The following is a 14,863-nucleotide window of genomic DNA, read 5'->3' as shown; positions in this document are numbered from 1 at the left end:
TATGTGGGCAGAACTAAGAGTTTTAGTTAGCCAGAATTATTCAACGGAATATAAAAATGGAACAATATGAACGACTATCCTCTTTCGTTTTTTTTGTGTGACCTATTTCGCTAAATCCTATTTTGTTTGAACTATTTCGCTAAAACCTTTTTTTAGACAAGATCCAATAGAAGCCAGTATTTAGAGTAAGCCAGTTAAGTAGAAAATTGATTCATCAATCGTATAAAATTATGATGGTATGGCTAAATGTTCTATATAGCAAGTAATATTCGACGGAATTTCAAAAACGAGGAATAAGTAAAATATAACTTGAATTCGTCAGTATATTTAAGGTATATTTTGAAAATGAGGCGGTATGTTTCGGTATATTTCTGAGGGTCGGACGGTATATTTTATCGATAAGTCCGCGGTCACACTGGAAGGTGGGCAAGAAACAATAATAATGCACATTTATTTTGGATATTTACTAAGAATTCGGATAACTAAGCAATAACGCGTAAAAGGGGCTGCAAATAAATGCCTGTTTCTCTATGTGAATGGTGTGGTTTTGGTCGAATTCATACGTTGAAACACAAAATTATACATTTTCTCTTTCTGGCTCTTGTGAATCTTTGTACAAGTGTATTAGTGTTGTATACCGAAAATCGTGAAATGTATGTACATATGTGCATCATGATGATCCTTATATTGAACCAATTTATAAATAAATAGATTGTTAAGTGGCGAAAAACTATATTTAAAAATATAATAACAATTAGTGTAGTCACAAATTAGTCTTTGCTTAAAATATGTGACTGTATTCAAGTGTATGGTAATGCGAAAATGTGCCAGTGTGCGTAAAGTGACATACCCTTTACTGGTGTCCGTTTCTTTTCTTTTCTGAATTGCAAGAAATCAAAAGTTACATTACATCTTAAGACTTATGTAGACTTATGTAGAATGCTGTCAACAACAATGCCAGTTAGCCCTGCTCAAGCACAGACACAAGCAAACGTTGATACTTCAACAAGTGCTTCGTCGGTTGGGATCGGGATCGGGATTGGATCTCCCAAAAGTGATCCTTTTTCCACAGTATCCCCTGGTAAGGGTCCAGTATACATTATGGTTCTTGCTCCTAATATATTTGGTAATCGTTACAGACCAAACGAAAGCAATGTCAGACGATGCGAGTGAGAAAAACGGAGTACCAAAGAATGGGAAAGATGGCATCGGCGCAAGTGGAAGTGCGAGTGGAGTGGGTAACGGTAGCTCTGGAACAGGCACAGCCGATGGACAACCATCGTCTTCTGTAGGTTCCAGCAGCATCAACTCGTGTCTGATCGCATCTCCAAACAATACCAGTGAGCACTCCAATAGCAGCAATGTATCTGCGGTGGCTGCCCTTGCACAAATGGGTGATAGCGATCTTGGCCAGCCGCAGGATGAGCATTCGAAGAAGAAAAAGATGATTGTCAAGGATGAAGATGCGGGTAATTTTATTTATTTATGTATTTATTTTTCAATTATTTTTTATTACGGTTCCAACAGAAAATGCTTCCAATAAAGCTAAGGGCTTAGGTTCTGGAGCTGGCTCAGGATCGGGACCGGGATTGAATGCTACCGTTGCGATCAAAGAGGAACCCGCCGACGTTTTAACTAGCTTGGTGAATGTAAAGAAAGAAGAGAATCACTCACCAAATATGTCACCTGTCGGGTTTGGTTCAATTGGAGGCCCATCCGGGAACACACAGGAGAGTGTGGTAACGACTGGTACGTTCAGAAAAAAATTTGAATGGTGTCATAAGAACCCGCTTCGAAAGTCAGTTTCTGTGACGTCAACTAAAATTAACCTTATACACAACGTTTGGCCTCATAAACCTTTATATCACTAACTAGGTCTCGTATACTTTAGCTCGTGGCTTGTACCAGACCAGAAAGTTTATTTTAAATGTTTGCCAGAATTAAAATGATTCCTCTCTTGCTCGACGATCTAAATTATTTGTCATTGCTTTCTGTCTGTTAAAGCTATCTGGCTGAAACCATTCTCTTTGATACAAGCAGTTTTAAGTCTGAACCGTAAGATCGGAAGATGCATAAGACCATCGGAACATAATGGTTTTACACGGGTATTTAAATCAGCCTAAATAAATCAAAATTTGTCATAGAGTTCCCATGCCGATCTGGAATAATATCTATAAATAGTTTCAAGCCTTATAGATTTTTATATGTATACCTTGTAAACTTACATATTGTTAAACAATTGTTTCTCTCTCCTAATTTAGTTAAAATGGAACTCAATGTCGGAAGCAGCAGCTCGGAAAAAACGACCACGGCGTTGAGCACTGACGAAATGGGAGGAATGGGAGGCATTGCCTGCAATCATTTAAGCTCTGATTTAATGAGCGAAACTTCAAACAGTACGCCCGGATCTAGCGGAGTGGCTTTAAACATGAACGTTCCACATGCCACTCCAGGAGGAGCAGGATGTGTAGTTGGAGTGGGAAATTTAATGGCAGGCAATGGAGGTACATCTATCGGCGTGGGAGTGGGAAATTGCTTGGATTACATGCAACAACAGAATCACATTTTTGTATTTTCCACCCAGCTTGCTAACAAAGGAGCTGAATCAGTTTTAAGCGGGCAATTCCAAACTATAATTGCATACCACTGCACACAGCCAGCGACTAAAAGTTTTCTGGAGGACTTTTTCATGAAAAATCCGATGAAAATGAACAAATTGCAACGGCAAAGCTCGTTAGGAATACCCTGGATGGGTATTGTACCCGGAATGGCTACAACAGGTCCCAATCTTGTATCAAAGTTATCCCAGCAGCCAACGCCACAATCGAAGTCGTCAGGCAGTCTCCAAAAGTCACAGGCGCAGTTCAATCAATCTGATAACAGCAAACGTAATGCTATGAATGCTCCTAGTAGCAATTTTGCTGATCAAACCGATACCCTCAATGAGAACGATCTAATGTGCTGGGAGTCAGGAGCGGGAGCGGGTGGCACCGGAAGCGGCTCTGGACCCAACTCTCGAAATAATAACGAAAGCTGCAACGGTCCTAATGAGTCGCAAGCAATAAAGCTCTTGGAAGCTGCGGGCGTTGACTTAGGGCAGGGCAAGTCTAACGATTTGAACCTCAGCCACGAGAACAACATCATATCGCTGCAAGGGGTTAAAGTGCCAGACGAGAACCTCACCCCCCAGCAACGGCAGCATCGGGAAGAGCAGCTTGCCAAGATCAAGAAAATGAATCAATTTCTCTTTCCGGAGAACGATAATGGTAGTGGAGCAAATCAAATAATGGGCAATCAGCTGTCTAAGTTGCCAACCGACATGATGATGAGCATGCCTGGTGGAGGCAGTGCGGGAGCCGGTGCCACTATTGTAAATCCGCAAATGCGTCATATGCACTTGCCAGGAAACATGAAGCCTGAACACATAACAGGCCCAGGACTATCCGAAGAAGTACTGCTCCCTGGAGATGTTATGTCCGATATGGGAACTGCGATGTGCAATAGCGGTCAAAAAAATAGCCTGCAGTGCGGGCCAGCACCGGGAGTGACACCTGTAACTGGAGCAGGATCGATAAACGTTAACATGCAAGGCCCAAACTCTGGAGCCCCAAATGGCAATTTGATGGGTAATTCATCAGATTTGCTGGGTTCGTTTGGAAACACGAACTGCGGCATAGGCATCATAGGAACTGGGCCAGATATGTCTAAAGGAATGCCAAATCAACTGCAGGATGGGTTATCTCAGGCGCCCCAAGCGGGAATGGCCCAAATGGAGTGGTCCAAAATACAACAGCAATTTTTCGAAGAGCGCTTGAAAGGAGGTAAAGCCAGACCAGGGACAGGACCTTCAGGGCCTCTAATAGCACAAACACATCAGCAGTCTACCGGCAGCAATCAGGTGCGAAACTCCCTCCAAGGACCTCCGCCGCCATATCATTCTACTCAGAGATCGGCTTCGGTTCCGATTGCCACTCAATCTCCAAATCCATCGAGTCCAAATAACTTATCCCTGCCTTCTCCACGAACTACTGGTGCTGCTATGGGTTTACCGGCCAATTCACCCAGCATGGAGGGTCCGGGGTCAGTGCCGGTGTCGACCACAACAGCAGCAGCGGTGGCAGCTGCGGCGGTAGCCACGTCGCAAGCAAACACAATGGCGGTGCACTCAGGGTCGAAGAACTGTTTTCAGGCGGACGCGGCCTCGCCATCAAATCAGAACTCGAATCCCAATCGAAATCGAAGTAGCGGCACATCAGGAGTGCTAAATCATCTAAACAGTAATCCGAGCACGCCACTATCTCATCTTTCCCCGAAGGAATTGGACTCGTTTAACCAATCAAATTCTAATTCTGGTAATAAAACATATTTGAATAGAGTAAGCAATTAGGTTTCCATAAATGTATACGATATTCGTTATTTGCCGAATGCTTTCCGAATTCCTTCCGTGCATTGGTTCATGTAACTGTATACCAGTATTTTTCTTTATGTATTTTTTCTTATATTCAAAATTCAATTGCAAATTTCACTGAAACTAGCGACCCCTTAAGGCCATATTCTTGATCAGCAGCACAAGCCGTTTAGTCTTCTTTAATAAATAGGCAGATCATTTGTCGGAATCCACCGGTTCGAACCAATGCACATTGGACCAGACAGGCAAATTCAAAAAATTAAATTAGAGACTTGATGTTGGGTACAGTTGTACACAGCGTTTTATAGAAAATTCTACTTAACCTACAAAATTCTAAATGAGAAACGCTTTTACTGGTCGCTTTAAGCACAAAATCGTGTCAAATTTTATTAAAATATTGTTAGATTGAATGGAAACCTTTTTTCCCCACATTTTAATGAGAAACGCTTTTACTGGTCGCTTTAAGCACAAAATCGTGTCAAATTTTATTAAAATATTGTTAGATTGAATAGAAACTTTTTTTGTTAGATTTGGTTTAGTTTTTGGTTTTAGCTACCATATAATTATCAGTTGTGACTATCTATCTTTCGCTTCCCACTTTTGTTACTCTTTTTTACACAAGCTGTTTCCAACAATATATTTCCAGGAGATAATATGAAAAATAGACGACCTAGCCCACATCGTCCACGTTCTCCAGGAAATTGTCTTATAGATGCAAATATGGAAACCCGATTTGCAGCTTCTAGTCCTGGCGTGAATTTTAATCCACATCCACATATGCAAAGCAATACAAATACAGCATTGAATGCCTACAAAGTATCCTCTTCAAATATTGCCATGGAGGTAATTTCCGATTTGTTAATTTTTTGCATTCAATTTTGAAATACTTTTTTTATTTTATTTTAGCGACAAAATTCTGCGCCTGGTGGTCAGGTGCAATTTAATCGGCGTTCTGATAATATTCCACTGAATCCGAACAGTGGTAATCGCCCGCCACCAAATAAAATGGCTCAGAACTTTGATCCAATATCGTCATTAGCACAGATGTCCCAGCAGCTTACTAGCTGTGTTTCTAGCATGGGAAGTCCTGCCGGCGCTGGTGGGATGAATATGATGGGAGGAGCCGGACCAGGACCAGGACCGGTTGATATAAATATTGATCATAGTATGATGTCCGGCATAGATTCAACTAGCATGGATGCCATGAATGCTCAAAACAGTTGTCATCCCATGAATCCCTTGATGAATCCGATGGGTCAACGTATGCTGAATCCGAAAATGTGCATTCCAGGTGCCCCTCCTGGATTTAACCCTAATTCTCCCAATGGTGTTATCCGGGAGGGTTTAGGGCCTGGCCCTGGCACTGGACCAGTCCCGTCACAAGGTAATGCTCCGAATTTCCATGGCATTCTACCACCTGGCGCGCGCTTAATGGGTCGAATGCCAGTCAATTTTGGATCAAACTTTAATCCAAATATACAAGTAAAGGCTAGTACACCAAATACCATACAGTACATGCCAGTCAGACCACAGAACGCAAACAATAACAATAATAATGGAGTAGGTAATGTTCGAATGCCACCTAGCCTGGAGTTCTTGCAGAGATACGCAAACCCGCAAATGGCTGCAGGTGGTAATGGTCCACCATCAATCTGTCCTCCACTGGGAAGTGATGGTGGAATGATGGTTGGACCAGGAGCAGGACCCATGCTTATGAACACCTCCACCGAGCAGCAGCAGCAGCAAAACAAGATGGCAAACAATCCAGGTAATCCTGGAAACAGCATGGGCTTTTTCCAAAATTGCAATCAATTAAGTGTCATGGAGGAAGATGCAACGCTGGCAGGTCATGATATGGGAATGGGAATTGGGCAACAGTCGATGATACGCGGCATGCGCCCACATGGAATGCGCCAACACGGAATGGGCCCCCGTTTACAAGCCCCCGTCGGCAACTTAATTAATAGACAGCAGATTCAGTTCACACACACTGCAGATGGGCAGCTTGATTGCGGAGGCGACCCCACTGCTATTTTTAATAACGCACCCTGTAATAGTTCTGGACCCGGTCCCGGTATGTTTTCATCATCACAACAATCCAATCACACAAAACCTCTGCACCTGAAGTCGATGACTAGTGGGATGTGCCAAAATCCAACGGGTGTAGGTGTCGGTGTTGGCTCTGCACCGGTACAAGCTCAAATACAGGCACAGGGGCAGGGCCAGTCTATAATCGGGCCCAGCAACAATAACATAATGTCAGGTGCCAGTAATAGCACATCCAATGGCGCGACTGGCGTTAGTTTTGTTGGTCCCTCTTCAAACGATCTAAAGTATGCACAGCAATATCACAGCTTCCAGCAACAGCTTTACGCAACCAACACAAGGAGTCAGCAACAACAGCAGATGCAGCAGCAGCAAGGCAACATGATAGCGATGCCACCTAACTTGTCACCCAATCCGGCATTTTTTGTGAATAAATAAGAGTTTGCATAGCCTGTTTACCTACAACTACTACGCAACTGCAGTCCTTGCCATGATTCAGATACTAGTCTCCATTATCAAGCATCCATCTCTAAAGAAGGTTTTCGTTAAGCTTATTATCGTAGATGTTTTAGATGGGGAGCAACAATTGAAAGAAACATTCTGAATACCAAACAGAGATGTATCCCATCCGTATATTGTGCATGTATTTTACGGACTATGTAAGAATCGACTTGCGATTGTGTATAAATGATTGGCTATCGATCTATCAGTTATTCAAATGCAGCTGTCTTTGTATTTTTATTTGAAAGCTGCTCTCTGTGTTAAATGCAATTAAGAAAATCTATGTAAAAATCTAATATAAACAAATTACTCTCAACTCTATTATATCCAATTTTAAGATGACTGTAAATTCTTCCATTAAAAAGATAATTAACGCAACTTGTCCAACAAACTGTGTCATGATAAATTTTATTTTGAAAATTGCCATTGCAGTAGAATGGAAATGGAAACATGTTTCTAACAAATATTTTGTTTATTTCAATGCTGGGTGAACGTGAGAATACCATCAAAATCAAATTAATATCTTATACCTCTGATCGGGTTAAATCAAACACGATTAAAGGGATAACCATAAACTAGAACGAAAGCTATCTGCGGAGCTGCAGATCGATTTCTCGTTAACAAGTCCCATTTTTATCCAAATTGATTGAGTTACATAAAACAGCTTTTGCAAAACCTTTTTTGGATTTTCAGAGTCCGGCTCCAATTTGAAATAGACTTGATCTTCCTATGTAGCATTCAAAATTGCATAACATTTCAAATAGTCCCGTCCAACATTATTCTTGATGTCTTTTTGTTTTTATAGGCATAGACGATATTATAAAGTTTTTACAGGAATATTGTAAGAATGTCGACGATTCTGTAGAAAATCCTTCTGCTTTGTTTGTTTGTAAAGATACATACTCTTCGCCACCTTTTAACAAACAAATGTTCAATTTTATATATGTACATATCTCTTTAATATTTCAATATTCTTGGCTGCATTCGTTGTTTTTTAAAGAACATAAAAAAACTTAAATTTAGAATTTATTTATTTATTTTTTAACGGAGTATAATCATGTACTACATAATGTAACTTTATAATTTTCTTAAGTATACACTTAAAATTTTAGTTTTATTATAAAAGTTGTTTTCTTGAATTTTATTTTAAAATGTGTCTTATTGTGTTGTTACGTTTTGATATTTCGTATTTCCGGATTGAGTATAAAAATAGAATGGCTTGACTATTATGGGAAATTAGAGATCTTTGAGATCTAGGGGTACATCAGATGATAGTCCAATGAAAAGTTCTGCCATGAAAAGTTGACCGATTTTGACTTAACATAAAAACATAAACAAGTATGATTTTCCATTTTCGACTTTCGATTATGACTGAGGAAAAGGGGGCTGGGCAGGGAAGAGTGGAACAGACTAATCATGCAGATGCGAAATGGGAGACGATCAACAGAATACGGCGGGACCCGGATAGCGATTTCTGACAATGCAGAATAGAAACGGTTATAACGACTATATGTAACGGCTATTGCGACGAGCGATTTGTGAGGAACCTTCCGAAGACAACATTGTTAAAAATATATTAGATGACGGACAGGCCAGCGACGATAACGTTGAAGATCAAAATGGAAATGTGTCAGCACTTAGCGTTATTGAGGCATTAAGGCTGCGGAAATTCTGAATAGATTTGTCCATTCAAATTTTATTGACGAGAGCTTAACGCACAGCATGTCTCGTTTAAATAATACTGTGCGCGACTATTTCTAAATGTAAAAAACTACTGATAAACAATCAAAAATTACTGATTATCTTAATTCAGAATAAAAGGAAAAACCGCATACAGAAATTAATCTTGTTATATTATGCCTTTGAATATGCATTATATGTACATATGTACCCGCCTTCTTATGAAAAAACCATGTTATTGAATTAAATTTTTTGTTTTGATTAAAAAATTAATTAATTTTATTCTCAAACCTATTACAAACATGGCAACCATAAAATAAAATCGTATAATCGTCGGTCCCTTGAGTGTATTCACTTTGCATTTCACTTGCTACGCCTTCTTATTTTACAACAGCAATGTAAATGTATAAAAAAGAATATCGTAATTTCCTTGGATTTTTGTTCCTATTTTTGACGAGTTTGAACGGAGAATGGACCAGTAGCAGCTTAGTGGGACCTTTTGACACGACACTTAAATACGCGGTGATATGCAATTTAATGTCAGGAAGCGGAGGGAGGTATTGATTATCACTATTAGAAAGCTAGCGGGATAGAGGGAGGAGTAATGTCTTTGAGAAACGACGGAAATGAAAACTGACCTACTATGAGAGTTTGATATATAACAGATCAAGGATATATATACTTTATGGGGACGGAAAGGACATTCATTTACACAATGTAAGTACGAGTCTGCCCTTTGCTCTTTGAGTAGCGTTTAACGCTATCGGAATTCCTTTAGTTACCTCATCTGATTGTATTGGTGAGGGTGGGGTGGGTTCTGCAAGTGAAAGAAAACAAAATGGTTGGCCAAGCTCTCGGCCGATACAATAAAATCCACCCTCAGCTTGCGTAAGTTTGGCAACGTAAAAAAAAAGAAATAAAGAAAAGTAGACAATCGACAAATGGGACAACTCTCCTCTCTCGAGTACAAAATGGTGTAGAGAAAAAATGAAAATATGAAAAAGCCCTGAGACTTTTTCGTTTGGCCAGTTAGGAAGAAAAGTTTTCCTTGTTCTGGCTATCTACTGGTTTTTGTACATTTCCATATAATAATACTCTTAGAAAATTTCATCGACTTGGACTTGGATGTAAAGGATTACCACAATTGATTACTACATTTCTCTAAACTAACTTAGGTGTGAATAAATAAAAAATTTAGAATAAACTAAATGTTAACAACCTGGATTTCAGACTGCCGTATGTCTGGACGCTTACCATTGCATCTATGCATATCAACACAATAAATTCAGAATATAATAATTGCGGTCACTTTGGATAAAATCATTTAAAAAAATTATCCATGTTGTTGCTAGCGAATCTATTCGATTGTGCCCGAGACAGAATTTCAATGGATCATTAGACAGGAAAATTACTCACTTAACTAACTTAGCACTATACTGTCATGCCATTCCACTGCTTAAGATTCTATGTTTATGTTACTCAGAGTTCATTGCTATCCACATTATCGTAAACAATTAAAAGTTTTTAACAACTCGGTAAGAAAAGATTTTCCGGTCATTTAGCAGACTTGGAAATGCCACAATACCGCAATGCCGCCGGCTCTCCATGCTGAACAAATATACATATGTAGATGTATGTACATAGGTGTGTATCGTGCATCCGTAATCAATTTTTGCAATAACAATCAACTGCTATGGCTCAGCGTCAAACTCTAAATGAGCCTAACCGAGCTTTCCTGGCATGGACAGAATATGTGTGCTAAAACCAGCCGAGAGTGGCCATATGTGAGAGAGAATGTGTGTTGAGGTTGCGCGCCTAGCAACTGGGGGTGAAAGAGGGGAGCAGCAACAGCAACGACAAGGACTGTGCTAAAGGGTTTTTGGGCCACACCATGCACGGGCTAAGGCTAAGGCCCTTGGGCACTGATGGGTTCGATGGGCATGCATATGCTGAGTTGGTTGAGAGGATACACGCAACCGGTCTGACCAGTTTACCGGTTCTAGTTCAGATTGCTGAAGGTCGGGCGTTTATGCAAATTTGAAGCAACTGACCTAACCCCAGCCCTCTTATGGGTTCTCTAGTGTCCGTTGGGCTGTATTAGCCGGGTTGTGGACGATATGAAGCTGACGTGACGTGACGGTGCCGTCCAGCGAACATTAACAAATAAAATTTGAATACTTGCGTGGTGAGATTTCCGTGCTGTCAGGGTCCTGCTTGTCCTGAGATCGCTATGGATAGGGTAAGCGTGAGAAAACCAGTTTTCCAGATGTTCCTCTACCCTTTGGTCAGATCATCCAGTGTCCGGTAACGGTCCATGACTCTGGCCCCGTGAGCGCAGCTGCAGGATAGGTTCCTTACCACAGCACCACGCGGAGAAATTCAAGGGTTGGTGCGGTCTACTTGGAATTCGAGATATAAAACTGATCATTTGCATATGAATCTTGGCGATCCTAAGAAGCGCTTAGATGATATTTACCATCCCCAATGAAAGTAATGTACCTATTTGTATGTATTGTAACCTGTGAGCGCTCCAGACGTTTCACACTGACACTTAATGCAGACCTTTTCAATATTCCGCATACGCACTAGTATAATATGACTAAGCACTAACGAACAGTATCCCGATTACCTAATAATTTGTGCATTTTTCGTGGAGTGTACATAAATATGTACTTGTACTTGTCCAGATACAAATGCGCAACCATTCTTTGTCGGGTGTATACAATTATGCGCGACTGTACCCAGGACATCATTAGCGATGACTTCTTTCGTTCTGTAGCGCCATCCCGTTTGTACCCACGCCATTACCATCCCTCATCACCATCTTGCAACATCGTTTTCCATCCTACTCCCACTCCCGCTGCCATTTCTTTCCATCCACGCCATTTCTCGCACAAGTTGCTGATTTAAAAATTTAATGCCTCGCGGCTATTAATGGAGGAAAATGCTTGCGTAATAAAACAAAACGGCATTGTGGACCAAGGGAAGAAGGGTGGTGAGAGTGCCAGTGCCCGACCGGGTGGTTGTACGTTGAGATTGGATGCCTGACCGGACCGACAGAAAATGGGAGGCAGAAAAGACGATAGAAGGGGAGGCGAGAAAAATCAAAAGAAAAGAAATAAATATAGCGCGTGTTTTGCAAAATAAGAAATTTTAAATTCAAATATTGATGATGACGATGACGGCACGGCACGGCCCGGCTCGCACTTACCCTCATCCAGCTCCCAGCCCCCCTCGCAGCAGGAACGTCTACAGGAACTGGCGTAGGATTGTATGGCGATGGAAACCGACTTTCCTTGACTGCCCATTTTGTGGGGAGGGGGTTTTTGTGATGCGAAGGTTTCAGATTGACGGCGAAGATAGGGTGGGCAGTAGTGGGTTGGCGAGGGTGTCCGGGCAGTCCAAGTCGCTCAATTTTCCTCCTTTCGGTTCTCAAATCGTACTTGCTATCTGGCCTTGGTTTGGTGGTTGGTTTTCATCTTATTTATTTAAATTTTTTTCCCCATGCTTAAAAAACGCCAACGGAATACTTGTAAATACGGACAACCTGTGCGATAGACAGCACAGCACAGCCGGTTTTACAATTCAATTCGAGTTTGCCCGTCTTCAAACAAATTTTATAAATTTGGCTCGAGAATAATAAAAATACATAATAATGTTTAATTGTAGAATGATATTGAAAAACGCTTGTTAAGTTTGGGTGTCTTAGGACTAATCGTTTCTATCGCCATACTTCAGACCATTTCATATACATAAATAACTTCCATATCTATGTACCATCATGCATATGTTTATACTATGAAAAATATGTTTATAAAATTAATTCACAATGGCGCAAATATTTCCTTCTCTGCAAAATATATGTGTTGACGAATCAATCTTTCAAATATTTCATATTTCGATTTTTCCACTGCCATAGTGCTGTGCTGTCCCATTCAAAAGGATTTACATTTTGTGAGGCCCATCCATATCCATCCCCCATCTTCAGCAGCCCCACGCTTATTGTGAACCCCTTTCTGCTAACGGGTTTATTCGGACTGTGTCCCATTTTGGTTTAGCTGCTCCGTCGTCCTCACCCCCGTAATTCTTCAACTTTTAAGTACTTTTACGCGAAGAGAAAAATTTATTCAATAAACTTGGCTTGGCACTTGCAAAACAATAGCAATGAAAGGGCCGAGGGCTGCATTCCCCACGTAAAATTTTACCATCACCTGAATACTGACTCCTGTTGAAATTGCAGAATACCTTCCGCTTTTTGCTTTTCATAAGCATCCCAGAATTGTATACTAGAAATTGTAGTCAGCACTCGCACCCATACCATAAAACTGACACTACCGTTCTTTATGGCTCTTTTTTGAAAGTCTAAGCCTAGTATTTTACTGAAGTAAAAGTTGCAGTATGTTCTTGTTGAACGCTATCTTGTTTTTTGATAAATACAAAAAAAAAAAACTATAAAAAACGCAAGATATAAGGACAAGTTTTATTTGCAAAAGATAAGTGAAGTTGACTTTTAGTTTCCAATATAATAACTTGTGTAAACAGACCAAGTTCGTTTATAATTTTATCTATACCCACAAACAGTAGGTCCTGATTACATACGGATTGAAGAAAAATCGAAAAGAAATCATATCAAAATGAGCTAAATATTCGCAGCTAATCGTTTTTGGTTTGATTTCACAAATTTGTATTTAAATTAAAATATACCCTTAAATAAAAATAAGTCCTAGAGTCCAACGTATTGGACAAAATGTATAGCAATTTTGATTTATATTGTTTGCCAATAAGCAATATTGTCCTAATAAACACCAAATGCGCCAACACTATACCAGAATGATCGTTTGAATTTTGAAGCGAGCGCCTCATTTGAACGATCGAGCGTCCTTCATTCTCTTGGATGAATTAAGCATACCAATAAGCCATTGTGATTCTCCAGGGCATAATGGAGATAAATATTATACACAAGCTAATGCTCCAAATAAAATTAATTTTTAATTTTAGACTTATAGATCTATATAAGGTATCAATTAGATAGATAAACAAGTTCTGTGTCAGAATAAGAGGTCGCCCCTACATGAAAAGTAATACCATACCCATTTTTCACAATTGGAGCAACAAACTTAAAGCGTAACAAAACTTTAGACTTGGTGCAGAACGCTTATATATGTATATATGTATGTACCATGGGGTCATACGGACAGATTGATTTCTATTTTATTTGTAGTTAAATTAAACTTTTTTCATTATAGTTACAGATTATTTTTTTTTCTCCAAATAAATGAAAATCATGAATTAATTAAAGCTGAGGAGACATTTTTTTAGAAGCAAGATAGCTGTCCAGATGGATTCATTTCGCCATTTCGGCATTTCATTAAAGCCTTTCCGGCCCCATATACATATATCCTTGATCAGCACCGATAGCCGAGTCGATATAGCCTTGTCAGTCTTCCCATCTTGTTTGACGGCTACTTCTCAGAGACTATAAAGTAATAATATAATATAATATAATATAATAATATAAATATATAATATCCATACTCCTGTGATATCACACTGAATCAAGTTTGTTTTAAAATTAGCCACGGTTCACTTACTTGAGAACAATTTATAGCCAGAGAAACAAGGCTGTTGTTCATATTTTAGCTGTAGCATACAAAAATAAGCAAATTAAAAAAATATTAAATTGAAAAAACAAGTAAAACCAAACACACACACCCACCTCTCTCAAGCCATTGTTCCTCTTACCACCTGTCCGCTGGCCAACTCTTCAAAACCCTCTCCAACTTCAACAAAATTCCTTATTAGGCTTCGGCGTTAGGAGATCCGTAACTCCCACCTCGGGGGCCTCAAACATAATAGGATCCGCCTCAAACTCTGCGGGGTGGGTCACGTAAGACATACTGAAGAATTACGTAGGCCTTTCTGAAAATGGCGGCTCCGTCTGATTCAAATTAATTTTTGGATATTGTCCAATTCGTTGAGCACCCTTTGCGCGATTGTGTCCAACTCCAGCTGGTTCACAGACGGATACCGAGCTATGTCCCATGTGAGCTCATCGAATTTCATGTTGTGTAACTGCTCGATGATCCTGTCCACTTGCTTTTTTTTTCGGCCAGGTTGCTCCGGAGATGCATCTTATTCCATAGAACGGGGTAGTCACCGCCAGCACGCGTCATAGCTTCGAGATTGGCTCGTGGTTCATTGGTTCGTGAAAAAGGAATTTCTCTCTTT

At 40.1% G+C, this 14,863-nt stretch overlaps 1 protein-coding gene and 1 long non-coding RNA gene across 2 annotated transcripts; one reads left to right on the top strand and one right to left on the bottom strand.

The window, feature by feature from the left end:
- The first annotated feature begins 402 nt into the window (after positions 1 to 402).
- On the top strand, positions 403 to 7,337 carry LOC108164446 (protein BCL9 homolog). The gene is made up of 6 exons (XM_017300160.2): positions 403 to 1,081; positions 1,140 to 1,469; positions 1,528 to 1,749; positions 2,262 to 4,352; positions 5,055 to 5,251; positions 5,315 to 7,337. Exons 1-6 carry the CDS (start codon positions 940 to 942, stop codon positions 6,890 to 6,892), a joined length of 4,560 nt encoding a protein of 1,519 aa, XP_017155649.1. The 5' UTR covers positions 403 to 939; the 3' UTR covers positions 6,893 to 7,337.
- A 6,605-nt stretch (positions 7,338 to 13,942) lies between these two features.
- LOC117189216 lies at positions 13,943 to 14,638 on the bottom strand. Its single transcript, XR_004473278.1, has 3 exons — positions 14,352 to 14,638; positions 14,227 to 14,275; positions 13,943 to 14,111 (listed from the first exon to the last, which is right to left on the bottom strand). It is a non-coding gene; the product is annotated as an uncharacterized LOC117189216 (long non-coding RNA).
- Positions 14,639 to 14,863: the final 225 nt, after the last annotated feature.

The sequence above is a fragment of the Drosophila miranda genome, chromosome 5 (assembly GCF_003369915.1).
Source record: "Drosophila miranda strain MSH22 chromosome 5, D.miranda_PacBio2.1, whole genome shotgun sequence".
Classification (NCBI taxonomy): domain Eukaryota; kingdom Metazoa; phylum Arthropoda; class Insecta; order Diptera; family Drosophilidae; genus Drosophila; species Drosophila miranda.
Note: the sequence above shows the minus strand (reverse complement) of the source record. Positions and strands in the feature narration are given on the sequence as shown.